The 26526-nt window shown below is 44.2% G+C and overlaps 1 protein-coding gene across 1 annotated transcript; it reads left to right on the top strand.

Annotated features, from left to right (window-relative positions):
* Positions 1-1664: 1664 nt before the first annotated feature.
* On the top strand, positions 1665-4627 carry FOXD2 (forkhead box D2). The gene has a single exon (XM_081949128.1). It carries the CDS (start codon positions 2012-2014, stop codon positions 3377-3379), a length of 1368 nt encoding a protein of 455 aa, XP_081805254.1. The 5' UTR covers positions 1665-2011; the 3' UTR covers positions 3380-4627.
* The last annotated feature ends 21899 nt before the right edge of the window (positions 4628-26526 follow it).

Here is a 26526-nt window from a genome sequence, read left to right as displayed (position 1 = left end):
CTAGGCAGCGGGATTTTCACCTGGGCCATCTAGAGTCGACTCTTCCTGATGGGCGATGCTTCTTTTCCTCCTAAGAAATCCACCACCACCCCCAGCCCAGATGAGGGAAATCTCCAATTCCCTTCCAAGGGAATTTATTTGCAGTGCGCAGCTCTGATCCTAAAGCAATGCGCAAATAAGAATTTCGGAGGGTTTAAAAGTAATCCGCTTCACAAGTTGGTGGGAGTGGGGGGAGGATTCCGGGTTGTTCGTTGTTGTTGTTTTGCATTCTCCTTGGCTATGATATTTTCAACTCATATTGGTAATCCACGTATAATATGCCATGCGCTAAATAAATAAACGTGAACACATATTTTGCAAGGTGCTCAAGGGGAGAAGCCAACGCTGGCTTTCTTCGCTCGCATTCAGATACCCCGCTTCTTATCCTTCGGTATCCTCCCACCCCTCCGGCGGAAACCTGCTGATTGGGCCTTTGTATCGGTTTCTGGAATTAGAAAGAAAACTCCTCCGGAGAAAGCAGCAAATCCTGAGGGGTTTGAGCGCAATCCATTGACTCCTATTCTTAATATTGGTTCTGAGCAATAAAATGCTTCAAGGAGGACGAGGATAAATCTGAGTTCAAATCCTGGATCAGGGGCCTCAAGTGTAACTTTGAGCTGGTCTTTCTCTTTCAGCCCCTCCATCATCCCAGAGGAGAAAATGGAAACCGCGTTTTCGAGCTCTTTCCGGGACGCTCTTCAATGGGAATAAATAAACAGGCTTTCTAAGTGCCAGGCTTCCATCTCCCGTAGATGTCTCCTGGTTCCGGGTGAAACCCTCAATGCTTTTTTTGAAAGAAATAATTCGCTTTACGTTTACATGCAGTGGGTCCTGCAGAAATGAGTCTTTTAAATCAATTCGCTTAACTAGTTTAGCAATCAGGCGGTTTTATGGATTTTAAAAGTGCAACATACGAGTGTTCCAGAGAGGAACACGATTTCATAGAGGCGACAGAATCGGAGCCGTGTGTGAATTGTGGCCACAAGTTTGTCACACGGTCTGGAAGTAACGGAGAGAAACATGAAAGTTAACGAAGATTGCGGAAAGCGAGAAGGATGGTTTTGCAGAAATGCAGCCGGATCGCTCGAGGTTCGGGATCAGGAGGAACAGCGAGAGAACTTGGAAAGACGGCAGAAGCGCTTACGGGAGATTTCCCCCAAACATCTTATGTTTTGAATTTCTGGAGATTCCCAAAAGTGATCGGGGAGGGGGGGGGCTTCTGTTGGTTTTTGGTTCATCAAAAGCGCAGCAGAGAGCCATCCGTTATTTTGGAGAGGGCTCGCTTTTGACCCCGGCCATTAGTGACCCGTCTCGCCAAGAGGGAAGACGGCGTGTTGCGAGCCGGGCTTGCCCCCCAAATAAAATAAAATAAAATAAAAATCCGAAGTGATGCACCGGGCTTATCAAAAGCAAGCCCGGCGCAACCAACAGGCCGAGGGGGGGGGGGGGAGTGGAGCGCGAGGGCGCGCGAAGGAGGAGGGGGGCTACAAGCGCTCGGCAGCCGAGAAGCGCGAGCGGCGGGTCTGTTTTGCGCGCGCCAAGACACGTGACGCGCTGTCCGCGCTATAAAAGCTTCTGGCGCTCGCCTCGGCGGCTCAGTGCCTGCGCGACGTTCCGGCCGGCGGGAGCTTCGCGCGCAGGCGGTGACTTTCCCCACCCTTTCTGTCCCGTCCCCTCCCTCACAATCCTTTCGCTCCTTCCCTGTCCCTCTTCCCCGCCCGGGGCCACCCGCAACCCCTGGCCCAGTCCCTTCCCCTCCCGCCACTCCTCCTCCCGCCCCCCCGGTCGCCCTGCCCTCCTGAGGGAAGAGAAACGGCGAGGAGCGCCTGTTGCTCTCGGCCCGAGGAGCGAGGGCGCCTCCTCCTCCTCCTCTTCGGGCTCCTCCCTCGCTCCGCCGCTAGGGGGTGGCCTAGCCGAGCAGCCCGACCCGGAGGCAGAAGCAGTCGGCCGGAGCGGCGGCGGCACCACCACCATGACCCTGGGGTGCAGCAGCGGGAGTAGCCGCCCCTGTGGCTTGCTGGCGGCCCCCTCACCGGAGGAGGAGGAGGAGGACGAGGCGGCGTCCGACGTGGAGGATGCCGACATCGACGTGGTGGGCCCCCCTCACGAGCAGACCAAGTTTAGCGAGGAAGAGGAAGAGGAAGAAGAGGAAGACGAAGACGAAGACGATTTGCGCCTCCTCCCCAAACAGACGCTGCGGGTGAGGCTGTCCCCAGTCCAGCGAGGCCCGGAGGCCACGCTGGGCGACAATCACGTCGTTGCAGCGGCTCCGGCGGGGTCGGGGTTGGCGGCCGGCCCGGCGTCCGCCTCGTCTTCTTCCTCGTCCTCGTCCTCCTCCTCGCCGGCCGGGAGCGCTTCAGGATCCGGCAAAAACCCCCTGGTGAAGCCGCCCTACTCCTACATCGCCCTGATCACCATGGCCATCTTGCAGAGCCCCAAGAAGCGGCTGACGCTGAGCGAGATCTGCGAGTTCATCAGCGGCCGCTTCCCTTACTACCGCGAGAAGTTCCCGGCCTGGCAGAACTCCATCCGCCACAACCTGTCGCTCAACGACTGCTTCGTCAAGATCCCCCGCGAGCCGGGCAACCCGGGCAAAGGCAACTACTGGACTCTGGACCCGGAGTCGGCCGATATGTTCGACAACGGCTCCTTCCTGCGCCGGAGGAAGCGCTTCAAGAGGCAGCAGCAGCAGCTCCACCCGCAGCCGCCGGAGCTCCTCTTGCGCGCCGCGGCCGCTGCTGCCGACCCGGCGACTTTCCTGCCGGGCTTCGCCTACGGACCTTATGGCTACAACTACGGGCTGCAGCTGCAGAGTTTCCACCATCACCACCATCACCACCACCACCCGGTTGCCGCAGGCGGAGGGACGGCGGGGACGTTTTCTTTCCAGACTTCCTCCTGCACTCTCCCTGCGCCGCCCGGCCCTGGGGCCACGGCGACCGCCCCGTCCGTCTTCTCCAGCGGGCTCTCCTCTTTCCTGGGCGGCGATCTAAGTTGCAGGAAAGCTTTCTACCCGGCGGGGCAGCTTAGCCCTACCGCCTCCCTCCTGCAGAGCCTCAAGACGGACCAGGGAGCGGGCAACAGGCCTTCCTTTTCCATAGACAATATCATTGGAAGCGGTGGCGGCGCGGCCCCTCCGCCTTCCAGTAGCTCCGCGGTCAGCGCCACAGATTCGCCCTTCCCGGCGGGCCATGCTGGGAGCCAAGCGCAGGTCCTGGCTATGTTGTCTCCAGCTCTGACTCCCTTACCGAACCATTTGAGCCTCACCCACGAAGCACTCCTGCAATCGGGACAAAACTTTTCCAGTAAACTTACAAACCTCAACAATTGTCCTTTTTAAAGGCAGCCACAATGACCCCCCTTCCCAATCAACATTCCCCCTCCTATCTATCTCCCTCTATTGTCCTCCCATTGTGTTTTGAAAGGTAGGAACTTTCTTTTTGGTGGCATCTGGCATCTGGATCGTTTTGTGTGTGCGCGTGCGTGCGTCTGTGTCTATCTCCTCTGGGGTTGTGGTTTAGCAAATGGCGGGGTATGTGAGTAGGGGGAGAGAAATTGTTGAGCCAAAAGACCTATTTAAAATTAGTCTTTCTTATAAAATGATTTCTGGCAGCTTGGAAGAAAAAAAAAGCAAAAGTGAAATAATTTAATTAGGGCTGCAGTCCTAAGCTGTCCAGGTGGTGCTATTTTAGTTGGATTTATTGGAATGGCCTTCCAAGTATGGATCCATTAGCAGGTCGGTTCTTCTGGGGTATAACTGCCTTATACTCTGTAAAGTTACTCCATTCAATTTAAGTCTTTCAGAGTGGAGTTCTTTGTGCAGTAGAATGCAGACTTCCCAGGTAGTTGGTTTGAAGACGGCCTTGTTCCAAGGGCTTAACTTTAAACTGATAGTGGTGGGGGTTAATTCATGCTTTTGGGGGATGGGCACATCCCACAGAATGTTTGTGCTCCCAGGTGTGCCTCGTTGGGGTGTGTGTATGGGGGGTGAGATGCACTTGTGAGACTTTGCATTTAAACAGTTTCCCTGAATAGTTCTGATGTCTGTATTTTTCCCATTTTTTGAATGAAGTTTTAAAAAAATCCTCTTGGGCATCCTTAATAGTTCAATGTTTCCTAAAAATGTATAAATCAATTTATGTTTTAAGTGAGATTGAAATACATATCTCTAAAGATCAGGCCATATCAACAAATCCTCTGTTATCGAAACTCCCACCTCCTCTCCACCTCTTCAGTGCATGTGTGTGTGTGAGTGTGTGTGTGTGTGTGTATGTGTGTTCAGTGTATAGGGACTCATTGGCGTGTATACATTGTGCACCAGATTTATTTTGCTCTCTTCCCACTAGTTGTGTTTCCCTCCTATTTTATTGAAAGAATTGTGAATGATTAGATGTGGAAAAGGCAACACATATTTTTTGGTCCACCTCTGGTGTAAATTAATAAATGTCTGTGATTTCTCTTAAAAGGAACCCAGTGGGTCTTGCTATTTGCTCTTGTAATTTTTTTTTAAAAAAAAAACGTTGTGTTAATAGTATTGGATCTTTGAAAGTGAAAAAGATCTGAGTGGATGAATTTATCTAGATATTGTTAAAAGCTAAGGGAAAAGCATTCAACATTTGCAGTTAGCCAGGGCAAACCACTCTAAAAATCTAAGTTCAGAGACTCCACTGCCTGGACCCCCAAGAGGCTTCCTTCTGAGCAGAAGTACATATTGGATTGTACTCTTTGTTAAATAAACCCATCCTAATCTTGGTCTTAAAAATATATATCTTGAATTGGGGTACTAGACTACAGACAAAAATTAAAGTCAGCTACTGTTTTGAGCAGAAATGTGATCTATAAAACAAATGTTTCCCATTAAGTAGAACAGGATAAAATGAGCCAGGTAAATATTTGTAGCTTACTAATGAAATGTGGGTTTGCCATAACCTTTCCTTCCTTGCCTGCTTTAATGAACTCTAAAATTAGTTTACTGCTACCGTCCCTTCTATTTCTTTTAAAGTGGTACTTTTGGGTTTTAAATCTAAAATATTATTTTTATTATAAGGAGTTATGCATTATTTTTACTCGCATGTGGCAATTAAGTTCTTGTTTTCCAAAATTACTTGAAATTCCCAGGCAGTTAATAGAGGAAAATTATATCCCCCCCCCACTCCCCTTTTTGTTATAATTGGAAATGTTGACAAAGGAAAAGAGGAGTGGAGGTGGAGGACGAAAAATGTAAGTTTGTTCTTTCTGAACAGTGACCATTTGAAACCCGAGATCTCTACCTAAATTCGTGAGTGAAAAAAGGTACAAAATAAACAAACTCTCTTTCTTAGCCAGCCCATGCACTGAAATCTCTTTATATTTTGGGCAAATCTGAAAACGCCAGGCTTTGTTTGAAACAAAATGCTCCCCTAATCTCTCAGGCAGCATGTCTTGTCATGTTTTTAAAAATCATTATTATTGAATGACCCTGAATAAGTGAATAAACCAACCCACTCACCCCTCCCTCTAATTTAAAATATTCATTTACTGGCTTTTTTGTGGCTCTAATAGATTCTCCCCAGGAGAAGTGCCTGTGAAAGCAGAGGTAAATGAGCGAGAGTTGGTGGGTGGGTGGTTTTCTATGGGGAGGGGGAGAGGAAAGGAAATTACAGAAGAGAGACGATTCTTGTAGCATTTTCCATCTGTCTCTCAATGCAGAACCGACCCCCTCCTCACCAGCCTTTCCGAGTTTGTTGATGTTGCTCCTTGAAAAAAGTCTAGCCCTCCCTGCTGGCCCAGCGAGGGGTCTTGCGTCCCCCCAGCCCACATTTGCTTTTGAAAAGGGATCCCCTGTCAGACACTTGGTCCTTGCCTTTCATGTCCAGTCCCCACAAAGAGGCTACAAGGCAAGACACGGGAAAAGTGGGGAGGGGAAGAAAAGAGAGGCGGCGGAGGCAAAATGAATCTATTTTCCAGATTGCTGAGCACATGGTTACAAATGGAAAGAACTTTGGGACTTTTTTTTTCTGTTGATCTGGGGAGTGGGCGCTTCTTTCACTCTTTCTCTCTGTGCCCCCCCCCCCAAATCTATCCAAATTGTTAAACTATACTATGCCAAACACTGCCCTACTATGCCAAACACTGTCCGTGGAGAGTTCTTGGGCACCCATTTCCAGCTCCAGCTAAGTTAGTTGACCGTCTGGAAAACTGGAGAAGCAAACAGCTCTGAAGATTTTTTTTAAAAAAATTCTTTCCTTTGTGTGTGTGTGTGTGTGTGTGTGCGCGCGCGCGCGACCTGGGGCTGTGAAAAGATGGAGTAAGAATAAGAAAGCCGTCAGCACAGCAACCCATTTGGGAGAATAAGCAAAAGTAAACGCGGGCTGGTATGGAAATGCAGCTAGGATTCATCAACCGTGTAAAATCAATTCCAAGCCCAATACTAATTTACGTAGATTTATTTTCATGAGGGAAAACAAGAAAAGCGGTGAGGTGTCCGCTGAAGTTCTTGGCTGTCTGCTCTTCGATTAACGCGATGTTAACGGCCTAAATTTTCAAATAAACCGCATTGAATAGCTGGTTATAGCTGTGGGGGTCTTGGAAACAAATTCGGCAGAAACCTACGAAAGGGATGGGGGAGGGTCGGCGCAATCCTAGCCATATTTACGCGGTCTCCCCGATTCGCCCCAGACTAGGCCTGCGATTGCAGCGTCCTCAAAGGGGTCGCGATTTGTTCCCATTACAATTTCAATACTCATTTCCGGCTGAACCTGCCGCTGTTCCACGCAGAATGGGAATTGCTTTCCGATCTTTTCTGCCCGAATTTGGGAAGTGACCACAGACCACAGATTTAGCGTGGATAGAGGCTACAGGGTGCACGGCCGCATTTGGATGTATTGTTGGGAGAGCTGGAGAAACTAAAACTCGCCGTCCCCTTTCAAATATAGTTCCAGGGCTAAAGGTTAGGGAGCCTAAAGCTGCTTATTTCAGTAGCTTCATAAGCAGCGCGGTTGTAAAGTAGATAGGCTGGAAAGCGGATTGCAGTCCTGAAATCCTGGCGCCTATCTCTGGCAAACACACCGTGAATGCCTCTGGCTTCTCGTTGCCTTCTCCCCCTTCTGCTTGAAAGGAACGCGTCGAATTGCGTTCTAGAAAAGCTGGGCTCACTTGGGATCTTGAGACCAGACAGTTTTTATCTAGAGGTAGAATGGGGTAGATCCCCCCCCCCTCTTTAATGTTCCCAAGCAACTTAGTAAGGCTATTGGATTCATCGCCTTCAGGTGGAATCGGATCGCAATCCAAAGGTAGTCCGAAGGGTCTGTAATCTTTTTGCCTGCTGGATTTCAGTTTTTAACCGCCTCCTCAACGCCTCCTTTTTAATGTGGGAGCTGCTGAGTCAGTCCCCCAAAAAGGACTCTGAGGATCTTATTCCTCCCTAAAGCTGGGCCTTGTCTACCAAAACTCCAGTGAGTGGCGTGCTTCTAATGTTCTCTCTCTCTCTCTCTCTCTCTCTCTCTCTCTCTCTCTCTCTCTCTCTCTCTCTCTCTCTCTCTCTCTCTCTCTCTCTCTCTCTCTCTCTCTCTCTCTCTCTCTCTCTCTCTCTCTCTCTCTCTCTCTCTCTCTCTCTCTCTCTCTCTCTCTCTCTCTCTCAAGTGAGAAAAAAGGACATCTGGAATTTGTCATTGTGGAGGCCATCGTTACCAGCCCGTTTTCCCTGGGGCAGAATGAGGAAATCATTTTGTGAAGGACTGACGCGTGTCTTGACTCTTGCCTGATGAGCTCCAACTCCCTTCTTCATTTTCCCCTCAGTGGTTCAACTCAAGTATCGCACAGGTCTCTGCAGCCAGGGGGTCCCGTTGAACTGAACAGAATACCTTCCCAGTGAGGGGACTTGCCCAGTAAGAGAAAGCTTTGCATCTCTCCTGTGCAAACAACCATAGCTTGGCATCTATAAGGGTAATAAGGAAGAGGGGAAGGAAACTATGTGCCCCCCCTCTTACAAACTGGTTTTGAGCTTCTCCTCCGTCTGAACATAAGCCAGGACAGAATGCTTGGGTGGGACGGACGGGGCTGGTTTTCCTAGGAACCCTCAGATAATGCCATCTGTCGGAAAAGTTGTTGTGGAGCTTTTTGTAGAGCTTGGGTTCACCTTGGAGGCTTGAGGTGAGAATTATAGAAAATGGAGTATTTCTAGCAAGAGGCGATGCGCCCTTAGGGAGGCGATTGGAAAGCTTTCTGAACAAGAAAGTTCGCTTTGTTTGAGAACCTGGTCCCATTACTGCTCCACCTCCATCTTCCAGAAGTGATTGATCTGTAGCCTCTAAAGCAAAGCAAAGCAAAACAAAACAAAAAGAAGTCTGATTTTCACCTGCTTGGCCTCAGAGGACCCAAGACCTTTGGGACCCATCACTTCGTTCGTAGTAAGTCTTGAACCAAAGTCAGATTGCGAGACTTTGCAGAGCAGTTTTGTCGGAAATTAGATCGGCCTCAGCTGGGTTTGCAGGACAAGGTGAACTATAAATTGGCCAACCACGTTTTCCAAATAGCAGGGTACAAACTAACTGTGCAGATTCAATGTCTGGGGCAAACCCAGGGGGGAAAATGTATTGAACAAACTAGTATTTAATTAACCAAGGATTTAATTCGCTCAGCAAGCCAGGTTGAAATGAACCTCATTCCCATTTCCGCGTGGTGGAGTAGTCAGTAGTATGAGTCAACCAGGTGCTCTCCAAACGTTTGGGGCTGTAGAATCCCACCTTTGCCGGCTAGAAGATCATTGGGCTGAAAGGCTTTGTAGTCCAAACCATCTGGAAAGGGCCCGATTGGGGAAGGCAGCATGGTCTACCGCCGTGGTGTATATATTAGACATTATTATTTTCAGAGGTTTTCTCTCTCTGCCTCGACGCTTCTGATTTATCTTTGTTCAGATAAATTGCAGCTTTTTCAGCTTTATAGAAAAAATAATAATACCAAGCAGCCCAGGTTAGCAGAATAGAAAAGATAGATCCGAGATTGATACACTGAGAACTCGAAAGATCGGTTCGCGAAGAGAAGGGAAAAGGAATCATTTTGGTGGAAGCGTCCAGCGCCCTCCCGAATTTAATCCCAGAGTTCAGTGGGACACAAACTCCAGTCGTAGGTGATTCGAGAAGGTAGCGCGCATTTACCCTTTTCCTCCAGATGTTAAAAATCAGACCAGTAGATGGGTTGGCGCTGAGTAGAGAACTCTGCGTGGAAGCGCGAGAGAACGAGCCCTCGTCTAGTGTCAGTCCGTAAAAACGGCGGCAGAGAGCGAGCGCGAAGGCGAAGAAGGGACGGTATTTGCGCCTTTCCAGAATTATTAGCACCCACCGGTTTTTTGAGGGCAGGTTTGACAGCGATCTGGTAATTAGAGAAAGTCAGGCTCGCACTCTTTCCACTTTAGTTGTGCCATTTGTTTCTAAGCAAGATCGCCAAAACAATTGGAACGTGATTTATGGTTCGGAAGAGACGGATGTGAAATGTTGGTCAGTGAATCGCGAAGCGAGGGGCTTCGCAAACTCTGCTAGAGTCCCCGATGCCCCTCGCTTTTTTCTAATGCACAGAAACCCGCGCGGCAGGTTTAAGGCCTTAATTACTATAGGACAATTTCACTTAACCTTAAAAGTCTTTCGGAAAAAAAATAGAGAAGACTTCTTCTTCTTCTTCTTCTTCTTCTTCTTCTTCTTCTTCTTCTTCTTCTTCTTCTTCTTCTTCTTCTTCTTCTTCTTCTTCTTCTTCTTCTTCTTCTTCTTCTTCTTCTTCTTCTTCTTCTTCTTCTTCTTCTTCTTCTTCTTCTTCTTCTTCTTCTTCTTCTTCTTCTTCTTCTTCTTCTTCTTCTTCTTCTTCTTCTTCTTCTTCTTCTTCTTCTTCTTCTTCTTCTCCTTCCCCTTCAAGAGGTTGCGGATTTAAAAGGCATTTCGGAAGGAGAAATTCTGCATTAATTACATCAAATTAGTCTCTCTCCCTAGTGAACACCTGTAGTAGGAAAAGAGCGGACGTCGGTTTCGATAGGTAAGGGTGGGAGAGGCTCACCCGAACTTTTGATTCAGCTCAAAAGGCCCGCGGGACTCTCCCCCGCCCTCCGTTTTGGTATCTTCTTGCGCATTCGAGCCAATGCTTTCAAGGTCCCGTCAGTCTTCACCTGTCCAGCGTCTGCCTGTGGGTGGATGTGATTAGCGGAGTGTAAAGTTGAGGAGGGGGGAGAGACAGAAAACCAAGTGAAGTTAAACGCTCAGAACAGAGTTTAGGTGTGCGACGGGACGAGCGGGAAGGCGCTGATATACATACATATATATATATATAACCTGTTCGGCGAATTATAACGCCGTTTCATCTCCAACGAGCCGTTCCGTAATAGGCAAGAGGGGAAAAATGAAGCGATTTAAAAGCACTTCAATTTCACTGGGCTATTAATTAAGAAGGCCCTGGGTTCCGAGGAAAGTCCTTAGAAGCGCCAGTGTCGGGGAGGGAGGAAACCGCCCGCCGACCACCCACCGACTCCATCGGCTTCTTGCGGCGGCGGCAGGGAAAGGAAGGGGCGGCAACGTTTTCTGAAAAAATATAGACCCATCAAAAATCCTCTTGCTCCCGCGCCCCCTTTCTTTCCTCTGAAGGGTTAACGGAAAGCTCGAGAGCCCGGTCGGGGGAAGGTTGGTTGGGGTGTTCTTCATTTCTTACCTTGTAGCTTCCCAGGCGGGGACCCGCCGTCCGAAAGAGGGTTGGAAGGAGGCGCAATTATCCCTGAACAGAAATAATAGAGCTTCGGTTTTTCTCTGTTTGAGAGGCCAGAAGGCGGCGGTAGTGATGAAAAGAGACAGAGAGCGGGAGGAAAAGAAGGAGAACCCCCCCTCCCCGACATTAAAATAATGCAAGGGAACAGTTGGTCGGAGGCGTTTTGCAGAGTTGCTGATTTCCCAGGCTGTCTTTCCTTTCTTTGAGACGGCTAAACCCCAAAGGCGGCGGGAGGGGAGGCGGGGGTGGGTGGGGGAGGAGGGGAAGAGGCAGGGGATTTTTTCATTCTTTATTTAGACCGTCCTGTTGCCTGTTCAGGTGCGAGGCCGGAAGCGAAGGCCGCATTGAAACAGTCCGCAGTGGCTCCAAGCGGTGCAGAAGGGAGCGCAGCCGATTTCCCAACGCGCAAGTAGTTAGTTGTTGGGAAGGTGTTGGGATGCTAATCAACAATCCGGGGCTAAGGGCAACTACAGCGTCCTCCCTTCTTGAACCGGAGGCTCCCATACTTGTTTGGGAAGGTTAACAGAGTTGGAAGGGAGGTCTTCTAGTCCCGTTACACACACACACACACACACACACACACACACACACACACACACACACACACACACACACGTAGAGAATATGCTCTGCATCGTGCGATTATCAAGCGGTGTTGGGGGTCAGACTCAGTGGCGGATTAAGGCTCACTGGTGCCCTAAGCACTGACAAATCTTGGTGCCCCCCCCTCCTTTGTACATACTGTACAAATCCTCATTGGGTTTTTCTTTCTTTCTTAACTTTGTGGTGCCCCCTTTGGGCCTGGTATCCTAAGCACGTGCTTAGTCTGCTTAATGGTTAGTACACCATTGGTCAGACTGAATTTGTGCCAGCACTCGTTTCCTTGGAATTTGATTGCCTATTCCAGCCAAGTCGCCAAATGTACCTTGCTCTCCAGAGTGTTCACCCTTTGGTACTGAATAGGACGAGTCAAGTTTCTTCTAGAATGTATTCTCAAGATATATTGGGCTGTGCTCCTTTACACAGGTGCTGCAGGAAGGGTAAGATTTATTGTCTAGCGACGATCGAAATATTGTAGTTTCAAACGCCCCCCCCCCCATAGCCTTATTTATCGTTTTGCCACCCACCAACTTCCTTTCGGTTTGGGCGTCTTTGGAGGAAGGACTTGCCCTGGTAATAAGGAGGGCAAACTTCGAAGGTTAGAAATTGCGAGACGCCAAAGAAAACTCTTTTTTCAATTCTTGATCCTCAAGCTACTTTTGTTCCTTAACAATTACAGTTTTGAGCGAAGAATAAACGTTTCAGTGAATGCCATTAGTTTTAATTTGATTTATACTGTTTGTTTTTAATTCCAATTACATATTGGATTGCACGCTGGTCGAGCGGGTTGACAGAAATGACCCCTAAGTCATACACGTATGTATGAATAAATACACATACTTAAAAAGCTGAAGACCAATCGGTTGGTAGTCAGACTGAAAATTGCGATTCCCTGATTATACCTATAATGGGATTTGTTTTTGATTATCCTTTCCCTCCTCAAACACTGCTCTTAAGGCAGGGGATGGATTTTTGGCACCATCCCTGGAAAATGTATCTTATACATTTCTCCCTAGCTTATTTTAGTGCAAGTTATAAAGTTTAGAGTTTTAACAAGCAGGCAGCTGTAGCAAGGTTGAAAAGACTGTGATTTTAGGCAGGATCCCATAAAGGAGAAATTATAATTTTGTTTCTTTGCCCACAAATACTTGGTAGTAAGTTCAATTAAGATTTATTTCCAGAATATTTGGAACGCAAACGTACCGTTCAGGGAACGGCTTCCATTGTCTAATGTTAAATTTTCACGCCTTTTACAAGAAGGGTCAAATGAAGGCAAGACTGTTCTCTGCCCCTGTCCTCCCCAATTTCACCCTTCTTAATTAATGTTGTCAGGGTTTATCTGTCTTGGCTTTCTCCAGTCTCTTGTGCTAGAACTAAAGCTGATTTGATTCCACTGAAGCTAATATGGAATAAAGACAGCTTAAATCTAAATGCTTCTGTCCTGGATAGAATTTGAGCTCTTAACATGTGAATTTGATTATTGACAGATTCGTTAGAAAAGAGGAATCAGATTTTTTTTTTAGAACTCTGCAAGTTTTCTCTAGAGCTGGGACAGGATGGATTTGAAATGTAGCTTAATAAGGCCTTTCATTCCAAAATTCCATCTTAGGGAGGCAACAATTGTGATTAAATCTAACTCCCATTGCACTCAATGACCCAGAGGGATTTGCAGTTGTGACAAAGGGTAAACAAAGTCTTTGAGGTACTTTGACTCTTGCTGACCGTGGTATTTTCTTGCCAACAATATGAAATGATTTATCTGAAATCATTTGAAATCCCCCCAACTTCCCAGTCTAACCAATAAATCCAATGATCCCTTAAAAAATGTTTTATTCAAATACTAACCAGCTCAATCCACTGAGGCTTCCAAAGCCAGAACAGGCTGACTGGCAGGATTGTGGGTTAAGTAGAAGCCGTCTGAATAGAATAGAATAGAATAGAATAGAATAGAATAGAATGGAAGGGAAGGGAAGGGAAGGGAAGGGAAGGGAAGGGAAGGGAAGGGAAGAGAAGAGAAGAGAAGAGAAGAGAAGAGAAGAGAATTCTTTATTGGCCAAGTGTGATTGGACACACAAGGAATTTGTCTTTGGTGCATATGCTCTCAGTGTACATAAAAAGAAATCATTCATCAAGAATTATAAGATACAACACTTAATGATCTCCCCCATACCTTTTAATTAAAATTTACATTTTAATTGCATTTCCTACAAAGCAAATCTTAGGACCATGATAACGTGCAATAGGATATTCCCGCCAATCTGTGGAACAAGGCACAGTCTTTATAATAATTGGGAGGCCTGCATGAAAGGTTGGGCCTCAGAATTCCCTATCAGTGGAAACCCTGACAATGAGACCATATATAGCCTGTTCCCAGAGTCAGATCTGCCTGGTTTCTCTGCGTGAGATCTGAGACAGCATCTCATCTAAGCACAGCAATTTAGCTAGCAAAAAGAAGGGAGATGGAAGACCAAACACAGAAGCAAATCTGAGCAAAATTATTGTACCGACAGAAAATGTTCAAACTTTCATCTACTTTAGTAGATCAGTTGAAATGAAACATTGATTGTCTAAAAGCAGCTGGAACTGACCTTGCTTCAGTTGTGAGTGAAGATAATTTTGTGCTATCTTTCAATCAGAGAGAGAGAGAGATTTAAGAAAACAATCCAGCCCTCATAGATTTGTATCTATGTATCCTGAAGGCCTGTTACCTGATTGTTCATTTTCATTTTCTGATGTTTGCTCCCCCCACCCCCAGCTCTGACAATAAGTGCCACGAGAAGAGAAAGACAGTAAGGTTAACAATTGTTAATCTTCTGGCCTAATTCATATGCAGAATGTAGTGTCTCAGGAGAGCCTTCACTGGACCTTAAGGAGAGAAAGAGAAAGTGAGAAGTCAATCCAGAATTTCAGCATGGAAAGGGGCTGGGTTTTAACTCCTTCTGAATGGAGTGGGGTGTGAAGTTAGTTGAAAGTATTAGCTTAGTATTATTTCCATTACTAGATGCAGTTTTGAAGAAAACAGTTTCCTTCAGTAAATATTTCCACCTATTGGGTCAAAAAGGAAATACTGTATTACTTCAGCTGCTAAATTGATCCAAAGAGTCATAAAAAATGTAAAACAGACCAGAAAACTTTCTAGTATACACCGTATTTCTAGTCAGTGACCACGTTTAAATTTATTTCTAGGAAGCCTGAAAAAATTTCTAGGAAGTTCATGAAAAAAATGGAATTTGTTGTTTCTTCTTGAGTACCTTGTATTCATAAATTTAATACCCCAAAATAATGGGAGTTTCACTCTGTTGGTTATGGCCAAAGTTGACATCTTTTGCATTACTAATCATTTAGTAATGTGGGGGGAAAGAAATGGTGACCACAGCATTTAATTGTGTCATTTCAATCTCTGTCTTAATATCTGCAGCTGTTTGCCCTTTGCATTTAAATGAAAATACTTTCATGAAGCTTTTGTGGCATTCTAAATAACAAAAGAATCCACTCAGTGCACTGGACTGGATTTTCAGATCTTTTGCAATATAAAAGCATCTTTATTTAATCCTAAATGTTGTTATTTGAGCTCTGTTACCCTCACATTTATGGAGGCCCTCAGCTCCTCTTTACTTAATAAGACTAAATTCTCAGGTCCCTCACTTGGGAGCTGAGGATCTGAGCATCAGGCAATTTCTGGGCATAAGTGCTCGGTACCCAAAGACTGGGAGGGAACATTTGCAAATGCAAGAAAGTGGCACCTCTGATTGGAATCACTAGAGCTTTGCCCCAACCAACTCGCCATCCCCAAATGAGCCTAAAATTCCTTTTCAATCCAGAAGATTGGCCTTGTTCAGCTTCATCCAACTAAGAGAATAATGGCATTCATCCCTTCTCTCTGGCTTCTCTGCCTGCCTATATAGAAGTTGCTTTTGTAGTTGACTTCAGATCTTCAAAAGCAAGGTAGATAATTATGTGGTTGTGGTTTAAAGTCGATGCACAGAAATAACTAATCAGGTTTTTTTGGGGGGGTAGCCTGTTGGGAGAACTTGAGTCATTTCATGAACAGTTTGTGGTTCAATCTTTCCTGCAAATCCAGAAATTGAGTAAAGTGAGTAATTATGAATGAATTGATATGTGGGGCCAACAGAGCCTATATGTACCTTGGATTTATTTTAGAATTATGTACCGTAATACAATAGTGGCAATTTAATCCTATCTCTCTCATTACTGCTCTGTTTCTAAAGAGTCCTTTGGAATGATACGGAATTAAGAGTGTACTCCTAAAAGAAGCACCTTCCACTAAACTAGTAAGATTCCCCCCCTCCAGCAATGGATAAATTCATACAACACACTTAATGTGTTTATTAATTGCCCCAATTTCTGGGTTTCTACCGTAGCATGAAACATAAACCACCCAGGCAACCTCGGCTCATTCAACACTTGTAAGACACAAAATAATGGATTAAGCTTGTGAAGATGCAGCCATTATAACTGCCCTGTCAATTCTGCAAACACAGGATAGATTTGGAATTGTTGAACATATTTAAGCCACCTTGATGCTATCTAACATTCCCGCCCCTCATTTCTCTTTTAAATGTGTTGGGTTTAAGCTATGAGTGGGGCAGTTCAATGGATTTGTCTTTTTGTCTGCTGGATCTCCACGGCTTTAATTCTAAACAGGGGAAATGATTTCAAGAGGTACTGTGAGGAAAGGTGCCCCACATGCATTGGGAAAGCCTGAGAAGTGTTTCTTCTGGGTTTTTTTTTCTCCTTCCTGTCTTTAACATACAGGGACACGGAATGTCTCTGTTCTTTAAACCCATCTTATTTACTTCAAAGGTCCACCCCAGTCCACTTACACTTTTCACTCATTGCCGCGATCATACACTCAAGAACCTGAAGAGAAGACATTCATTCAGATGGAAAGGCTTATTTTCCCACCTACTTGAAAAAGAAAAGGACTCGTTTTAAGGGGAAAGCTTTTCTCTACTAGAAATGTCTGTCCTGGTTGTATCCCAAATCAGAAATTATGCAAATACATATTTACAAGATGGAAGCAACCATATATGAGTAAGGGGGCCAGTGGATTTAAATGCAGACATAGGTCCCACTACAGAAATTGTTCTTGCTCTCAAGTTTCTCTGACTCAAAAGATGGGACATCCTCAGGAAAGCAACACAAATACACACACACACACACACACACACACACACACACACACTTTCAAGTCGGGAGAGGTGCAATGTAATTTGGTCTGAGAAGTAAGCTCAGTCTCAGTTGTGATGAGCGAGTCAAGGATTGGTTTGTTTTTTTGCTTCGTGCCACTAACCCTTTGCAAAGTCTTGTGTACTCTTCATCTACCCTAACCTTTCTGAACTCTGCAAGATGGACTTCTATAGGTGGATCCCCACACAGGTCCAGGAAAGATCTCTCTGGCATTTAAATAGGTGCTTGTTGAATTCCTAGGTCCTCAATATAATTGAAAATGAGTACACATAATGCAATATATTCCCTGCCAAAGCTTTGTACGGATGATGATGACGTTATCTCTGTTTTGCCACCTAAATCTACTCAGTGCCACCTCCCACGTGTCCCTTAAGAAGAGATAGCACAGAATTTAGATTCTCATATCTAGTAGTAGAACCTAGAGTGAGTTCCATAGCTTCTTCTTTTTCTTTTAGCTACTGTGTTAGAAAACTAGGAGGAAACATAAAATGGCTACAATTGGGAAAGGTCGAGCGCAGCATCTTATGGATTTAATTAAGAGAAACCTTCTTCAATAATGTATGTACTTGGTAAAATCCAATCCTAGATAAGTTTACTCTGAAGTAACTGTCATGGACTTCCTAATAATTACTTATGCATGGCTCATTTCTGATCTTTCAGTATCTGTCTCATTAGTGCAGTGCTTCTCAATTATTTTCTGTCATGCCCCCCCTAGGAAGAAGAAAACATTTCGCCCCCCCCCCCGCGCGACTGTAAATAGTATCATTTGTCTATAAAATTGTTATAAGTACACCTCTGCATAACACTGTATCCTTATTAACGTATAAGAGAATAAAAAAAGAAAGAAATGTGGATCAATTTAGAACAAAGAATAGCTTTATTAACTGTAGCAGAAAAGATTTAAAGGCGCACAGGATTTAAAGGAACACAATATTAAAAAAAACTTTAACCTGCAAAACAAAAATATATAAAATAATTTGAGCTGAGCCCCCCTTTACGGAGCCTCGCCCCCCCCCTGGGGGGCCCGCCCCACTATTTGAGAAGCACTGCATTAGTGTAACATACTTTTCTAAGAGGCCATACACTTAGATTGATATTGATTGATAATATTAATAAGATAATAATAAAATTGATGTTCATAATATTCATCACACTGGCCCTCAAATGGCTGAAAATCAGAACTCATCTGACCACCATCATTCTACTATTTGTTTAGTTCTTTTGGCGAGATGGGGTGACATCACCCTTGTTCCAGTAATCTTGTTTTCTCAGCTTTTAAAACAACGAAGGAGAAGAAGGTTATTTAGTTGTCAACTTGGAGATGGCTCCTGTCTTCCTTGTAAAGGGAATTCTATCCACTGGGGTGGGGGTGGGGAATAACTGGTAGTGATAGAACATACTTGGGATATACAACATTTCAACTTCAGTCTCAGGTATTCAGACACAGGGCTAACTGGCAGTTCACTCAACTGGCAGTGCAGACCCCAAACAATATTATGGGTCAGAGTACTGCTCCAGCTCAGACTACTAATTAAATAAGCAACAATAAAGTAAATCATGGGTTGTATTCGCACATCCATTATCCTGTAGATGGTATTAAGGCACAAATACTAGAGGTTTGATTCTCAGTATTGGACTGATGACAAAAGTACGAAGGTTTTTAATCTGAAGAAAGCAACAATGGTTACCTAATTGAATAATAACTTTGGTAGCCTAGTCTGGGATTAATGGGATTCTACCTATAAAATATGCTGACTGACATCCTAAATGTGGTTATTGAATCCTATCTGGATGTACCTGGTGATAATTTCACTGTTTTCAGGACTCACACAAACACTCTTGACCAGGGTTCTCCAACCTTGGCAACTTTAAGACTTGTGGACTTCAACTCCCAGAATTCCTCAGCTTTGCTGGCTGAGGAATTCTGGGAGTTGAAGTCCACAAGTCTTAAAGTTGCCAAGGTTGGAGACCCCTGCTCTTGACTGACTTAACCACTGTTTAATAAATAGACCTAGTGGCTGCCCTAGCCTTTTCTGGGCTCAGAACCCAAACAAAATTGGGCTTGATTAGTACCTGGAAGAGACATCTTGAGGGAATCCTAGAGATGAAGCTGAGAAGTTGAAAAAGTATCCTGAAAAAAGGCAGCAACCAACTTATTCCTTCACCATTGCCAAAGCAATTGCACCGATGGCAACAGGAGTTGCATCCCCCTTTACCCCTATATTCAACTTTGATCCACCAGAGCTTTTTAGGACTTCTATTCATCTTCACTGCAGACTAGATTTCTCCAGGATTTCTCACCCAAGAGCCAGCTCTTACATTGATATACCCTGGCTGCAAGATGCAAGAAAAGAGAAGGTAAGTCCTGCAACAAGCTTCTGCATAGAATGCTGTCCCATCATGCGAGATATAATGCAATGTAATGTCCAAAAGGTGCTTTTTCAGGAGGCAACTGGACTTTCTTGTTGTTTTTTCATTCCCCACTATCCTATCAGAGCTGAAGAAGCTTGTTGGATGAGACTCAAAAGATCTTCAAAGAAAAAAAACAAGAAAGTTTTCCCTCCTGAAAAAGCACCTTTGAGGCAACCATGATCTGGATGGGTGAGAATCTCTACAGACTAATGCAATGTAACCTTATGCCAGGTTCTGGTTTGGAGATTACTGGTTCAATCCCTCTTTCCCAAATTGTGGAGCAGAGTTTCAGTACATATTACTAAACCTCTACTACCCCTGTAGTACCTCAGCCGGGAAGGAAGGAAGGCAGACACCTTTCTCATCTAGATTCAATGGCCATTCTGTAGAGTCTCAGACCAAAAAGCTGGAAAAGGTATTTAAGAGATCTTGAAGAGTTCTGAACCACAGATACCAATGCTTGGAGGTGGATAGCAGAATGGATTAGTTGTTCTGTAACCACTATAAAGAAGAGGTGAGGAACTTGCAATCTTCCACTGTTAATGATTTACAAATAGCACAATAAGGGCTTTGAGGAATTATAGCTGAATAATCACCATAAGCCAAGTTCTGCCTCTCAAGTACAATAGGCAAATCCTTCAGAGACCCTTTTCAGATCTCGGTTGCGTTTGTAATATCGTAATTCATGATGAACAGTACCTTATGGAGGAGCAGGTTACAAAGAACGAACAAAATAATTTGAAAGGGATCAGGAGTAAGTCCGCTAAATAAAACGTACTTTTATCCTTGGATGCTGGAACTCCAGAGGGACTTTCCCAGTCTCCAAACTTCAGGAGTCTCCGGAGAAAGGAAAGCCACTGGATTCTTTCTCCAGGTCTAGTGTGGTTGAACTGGGAGTTAATCCAGAAGTCAATTCGGTGCAGTTTGGTACAGCAGGCTAGGGATCGGCAGGCAATGAATTCTAGCCCGTCCTTAGGCACAAGGCCAGCTGGGTGACCTTGGGCCAGCCACTCTCTCCGTAGCAATGACGAATCGCTTTTGAAAAAACTTTGGCAAGAAAACAGCAGTTAATCCTCTTGTAACTAGGAGTCAGCACTGACTCAAAGGCAAGCACACAAGTTAATTAATTAATAATAATAATAATAATAATAATAATAATAATAATAATAATAATAATAATAATATAAAATCGAGTGTCTTACTCGCGGGTCTCAATCAGATGACAATCCCCCCCCCCCCTGAGATGCAGTTCGGTTACATGACCTTCGCTATACTTTGGCTGCCCGGACATCACCGATTCCCACAACACGCGACCCTTTCCTCCCTTCCCGCAGTCGGTTCTTATTCACGAATTTTCTGGAGCAGGTTCGCCCTTCCGTTTCCTTGAATTTTTGGCAACCTCCCCCTCCACCCCTCAAATCAATGTTGTTTTCGATTTGGAATTCGTTCCATTGGGATCCTAAAATGTACCGGGACCGGGTAAGAAGTTGGAGCGGAGTAACTAGAAGTGAAGGAGCAGAGAAAGGCTACATTAAGCAATTACAGTACATCGGAATAATTTGCCCACTAAGAGGACAGCAAATTTCCGGCAGTGATTTATCCCAGGGCAGAATGATAAGCGCAGCTTTTTGTTATTTAAAGGCAGTGAGTTGTGGAAGGAAAAGAAATAACGATGATAGTAGGGACTTAAAAAAATTACTCTATCATTCCAAATCAAAACAAAGCATGAAAACACCCCTACCTATAGAGATCTTAGCCCCAAAATATAATTAGGAGGTTTAATATTTTGTGTATTCCAACCCATTTGCTCCATTCACCAATTTAGTTCGAGCCCAGGAATCTGGTTTAGAGTGAAGGATCAAAGGCCAAGTACATCGGAATCCAGTGAGATTAAGGATGGGCATTATGTTTTGTGGTTTAAAATTAAGCAGTATTGTGACTTAAATTGCCTACATCAAATCAGGTCTGCGCCATTGGCTTGAAAGAAGCCCAATGGAAATTATTCAAACACCACTGACAACTAAGAAAATATGTCTAAGAGAAGACATGGAGTGTGGATGTGATCTGGAATTGGCTGTACTTAGTTTGCCAATTGCAGGCAACTGCTTGGAATAGCCCAAAGATTTGGTTTCCTGAAGTGAATAGATACAGGTCAGATCAGAAGGTGCACAGGAGTTTTAACTCTTTTTGCTGAAGGTGTTGGTCAGTTTCTTGGGTGTAAGCTTAATTGAAATTCATAGGGTTTACTTCTGAATAGTCCTATGTAGAATTGAACTGTAAATATATTTTAGGGGGAGGGGGAGAATCTCTTCTGTTCAGCGACAAGCTTCCTTGCCAATGGGAAAATGTTTCTCAGGAACATTGGAAGTTGTCATTTCCGTATTGGAACAAGGGCTAATCAAGTCTGGATCAGTGTTTCCCCTATTAGGATCACCATTTACTTGGTTTTGAGGTAAAGAAATAACCAACATTTGGACGACTTGCATGTAAGAAAACTTCACTCTGGGGTTATAAGTGCTATCCTTTGAAATATTGTTTTCTTTTTGGAATCAGAACCTGACCATCTTTTGCTTACTTTATTTTCAAATTATAATTCCTTTTGCTTTAGCTACATTAAAAAAATAGTCAACAACTAAAAAAATTAAAAGGGGAGAAAGATAAAATAAAACGAGTCTATATGTGATTAGGTGCATGTGTAACCCCCCCCCCCAATCCCCCACCCCTTGCTGGCATGACATTAATTGCAGTCCCACAAACTATTTCAGTGAAATCTATTGAGCCAAATGGGGCTATTTTGAATTAATGACTTAGGACTGTGACCTTTCTAAAGTAGGCTACAATGTTTAGTAAGATGTCATAGCCCCAGGCCAGCGCTAATGTCCTATTGATTCTTCAGTTCTTAAACTGTCTCCTATCTCCACTGCATAAAAAGATACGGTGACCTCTGCTCTGCTCAATTTTGTTGATTGCTATAAACCCCAAAATGTTTGCTCAGTTATCTGGGTTAACACTTCCTTTCCGTGCTGATTCTTCTGACTTTCCCTGTTAATATGTTTATTCAGGTAGCTGTTTTCATTTGTTTATTTATTGTATCAGCATAAGGGTCTTGAGAGGAAGGCCACAGTTCCATTGAACGTATCAGGAGCCAGCTATCCCAATACATATTTTTCGAAAGCTATGATACCACATGTGTTTAAATAAACTTCTTAAAAATCTCATTGGTTTCTATTCATAAGAAGCTGGCCCTTCCTTTTAAACAGTCTTTTCCATGTTCCCCTTGTGACACCAACCTTGTTCACAACTGAGTGTGTAGGGGGAATGTGTTTTTAAATGCAAACAAGGTGTGAAGGATGAGCTCAATGAAGGAATGATGTTTATCAGAACAAAGGTATTCAGAGAATGAATGGGAGGCAGTTAACATAATTTGAATTCCCCTTATTTCCATGAGAAGTCAATAACATGCACAACATTGTTTTCTGTTTTATTTGGAGGGAAATGAATGCAGTGTAGTGAGCAGAATGAGATAGATGAAAAGTGAAATCTGAATCACCAGACGTGTCTCTCCTGCACCAGCACAGGGCTGAGTTCTTATCATTTTGCTTTATTTGTTGATCTTTTTAGTTGAATTCAGAAGTGCCATCAATTACATCGCAAACAAATTCAATGAATGAGAACGAGAAATTTCACATCAAGAAATCTTTGCCTTGAAGAGGTGGAGGATTGAAAAGAAAACATATTAGATTGCAATCTTAACACTGCATGAAAAGGAGGAAAGTGAGTTCCGTGAAACTCATGGGACTAGATGTAGTCATGCCACAACTTTCAAATATGCAATAATGCTATAGGAAGAAATACTATTCCAGGGATAACTATACAGGCTCACATTTTAATGAAGGATGCAAGGCTTCTTCTCCTTCCTTCCCTCCCTCTGGAGACAACTCTAAATGTTATCATGATTGAATTTCATCCTAATAGCTAAGTTTGAACAAACTTCTTTCTTGCATATAGTGTGTGTCGAGGGTCTTCTAGGCAATATTTGGGGCAGTTTGGCCTCTTTAGGACAAATTTGAGTGGAAGATGAATGTCACCTGCTCATTGGAGACGAATTAAATATTGATTCAGAAGTGTTGATGAATGAGGTTGAGACAAAACAGTCACACTTTCACTCCTTATACCTTTCGAACTCCCAGTTCTACTCTCCTCTGACGTGTATAGGTTTGGTAAATTTTTACAATTACATCTAGTGATTTGAAGCCTAAGATAGGGAAAGGTTGGTGGGAAAAAATGCACAACATTGAAAGAAAAGTGAAGGTTTTTTCAAAAAAATAACAAAGTACATACCTTATTGTAGAAGCCCTCCCCTCCTACAGTTACTCCAGATATATTGGACAGCCTATGTACACAACAGTCCAGTCATAATAAAGGGTTGACTCCTGTTCCTGTCCCTATTCTTGACTTCCAGTAAGGGTACCCAAGTTGTTTTCCATGAAAGGCTGAATTCAGGTCTTAAAAATAAGTGGTTGTCCCCCCACCCCCCGTGTTTTTTTAAAGAGGTATCTCGCTATTGGTTAGCATGTGTTTACTTATCTGCTTCCAAACGTTACCCTTTTGGAAGAAGGTGGAGCATTGCTTTCCAAATCAGAATGTTTTTAGGATAATAAAGTTACAATCGCAGCCTTAAAGAGGTATATCTGCATTTTCACTTTTTTTAAACTTTTTTGGTTCTCCTTCCATTGCAGTCTTTGATCCAGAACAAATCAGTCTGGTTATACCATCCCTGATTCAGAGAAGGATCCTCAGGGACCTCTGCTACAATTCTCAATCTACTGGATTAACTCAAATGTCTAGTTTTGTATATAGCACTGAGAGCCAACAAGCTAACTAGCTAAATTTGAGCTTTGGGGACTTAACTCAGTACTGAGTGAAGTTCTGAGAACCCAGAAAGGAGAGTGACTTGAATAAACTGTAGTTTAATTAACCATGGTTAAGCATGTTGTTTGAACACAATCAGTGGGATTTTATTTCCATTATAGCACAGGTTGGGTGGGAAATGACCCTTTGAGTCCATATGTTAATATTGTTAATCTCCCAAAATTATGAAGCTGCCATTTATTCCAGCTTCCAGACCACTGATCCTAAGCATGCACTAAAATAACTAAGAAGCCATTGAGTCTTATTGCCAAATATTGATAGAAAGAATTGCAATTGTTTGAAGCAGGCGTTTTGAAATATTCCAATAAAAAAGTAACGAGGACTAGAAATTAGATTCCATCGATCACAGTAGGAATTACTCCTAGACTTTGGGGCTGCAATTCTAAAGGAGGCTTGTGTCTCAGTAGAACAACAGTGCTTCGCTGTAAATCACACAAATTAAAACATAATCGCTAGTGTTTGAATCAACCACATGTGACCACATTTTTTTTAAAAGTCCTTTCAGCTTAGATTTTACATTTTACTTGGGGCTTTCTCCCTATCTGAAAAAAGTTGACATTGCCCTCCTTCGCAAATATACTATTCTAGTGACTCTGCCCTGGAGCGCAGTGCAAAAGCTTGCGATGGGGGAGAAAAAACTCCCTATTCTTCCTTAACAACAAAGCGTCACCACCTCTTGGTTGTTGTTTTTCTCTTCCTTGTCAAGTGATGGTTCATATTTAGGCTCCTAACCATTTTGTCGCGCACAATCCGTTTCTGATGCATCGACCGATACGTTGAGCTTTCCATCACCTATTCAGCAAGGCCTTCTGGAATAAAAAGTCACTTCTTCCGTGGTAAGGGAACGAAGGATTGCAGCCCTTTGCAGTAGAACTATTCAAAAATAAATAAATTAAAAAACACCTACAGCAGGCCGGGCCATTGACACAAAGCTCTCGTGTGTGCGCAGGCAATATTCACCTCTTAGTAGCCGCCTGGAGCTTCTGGGGGTTGTGGCAGGGCTGACCCCCAACACTTTCCTCTCTGGGCCAGTCGTCTCAGCCGCTTGGGAAAAGTGTCTCGCCACGCCCCCGGGGGTCCCTCTCTCCCTGCCTGATGAAGGGGGCAAAAAACGGAGGGTCCCTCTCTACGAGGGAGGGCGTAGCCTCTCTTTTAATGTCATTATCGTTGCCTTGGCAACCCAAGAGATCCTTGCTGTTGGAATGAACCTTGCAACAATGGTTGGTTTAAAGCAGTGTTTCTCAAATTTGGCGACTTTAAGTCCTGTGGACTTCAACTCCCAGAATCCCCCAGCCAGCATAGCTGGCTGGGGAATTCTGGGAGTTGAAGTCCACAGGACTTAAAGTCGCCAAGTTTGAGAAACACTGGTTTAAAGGGAAATTGGTAATTGGGTACCAGAGACATATCGGCATCTCTCGACTTGAGCAAGAGCCAGGGATCAACTGGCTGCAATCCAAAAGATGATCCATTGGCGCAGCTACCCCGGCATCTTTGAGGAAACAGGCGCTTCTAGAGAGGAGAGGAGGAAGCAGCCTGGAGGGGCGGGCGCTGCCTCCCGAAATGCAGGCTCGGTGGCGAAGGCCGAGTTTATACCACGGCCGCACACGAATCAAAGCAAACTTTAGGGAATGGGTATCCTCAGTCCTGGGGGCTAGGCCAGGCACAGTGTGGGGCGAACCTAAAATGTTGGGTTAAATGAATATGCCTATGTAAACAATGGGGAAGTGGACTCTGTGGGAACGCAAAAAAAGAAAGGGGGAAAAAAAAGGAATTTTATTTAAAACGAAAAACAGAACCTCCCCCATCATTTGCTCCAGAAACAATGATGGGGGAGAGGGGAAATGCCTTTTCTGGTGTTATCGCTGCCCCTGCCCAAATTCGCAGTTTTTCTTACGGTAAAGCGAAAAACTTTGAAGCGTAGATCAATTTAAAAATCTCCGAATATTAAAAAACAGCAAGTCAGCCCATCTTTTCGCGGGATCCTTCAGAAGGTTACCAGGTATGGCCCGCGGCTTTTCGGCGGAGAAAATCAAGTGCTCCCTCCTTTTCTGTTAAATTAAACTGCGGTAGCCCATCTCCATCTTTATCCTGTTCACGAACACTCAAGAGTTCCGGGGAAAGAAACTAATTTGCAAAGTCTTAGATTATCTTGATTTACGAATAAGTAGAAACACCAATCCTCTTTAAGGCAATAATGATGTGCGCTTTCATACAGGAATGTAAGTCAGTCATTGGGACGCAGCGAAACTTATTCCCGAATAGAATTGTGCTGCGTTACCTTTCATCTTAATTATGCATTCATCAAAAGCCTATTTTCCAGAACGTGTGCTTGCAATATACAAACTATGACCGGCGTGGAAGAGTGGTGAAAAATAGTAACAGAGAGCATTACTAGGGGATACCAGATCTGGGATGTAAATAATCCAGATGACCACTAGGTGGCCTGCCATCTCGTGGTTATCCGGATTCCCCCCCCCCCCCCAGTGGTTCAAGACTCATTAGTGTTCATCACTATATATTGTATTCAAATGGACATTTTAAAAAAATGTAAAGGCCCACTTATTCACTATATGATTCTAATTAGTCCATGGGATAAACAACACACAGGTATAA

The sequence above is a fragment of the Natrix helvetica genome (assembly GCF_964273705.1).
Source record: "Natrix helvetica genome assembly, chromosome: 3".
Lineage (NCBI taxonomy): Eukaryota > Metazoa > Chordata > Lepidosauria > Squamata > Natricidae > Natrix > Natrix helvetica.
The sequence above is the reverse complement of the archived record's forward strand: the minus strand, read 5'-3'. Positions and strand labels throughout refer to the sequence as shown.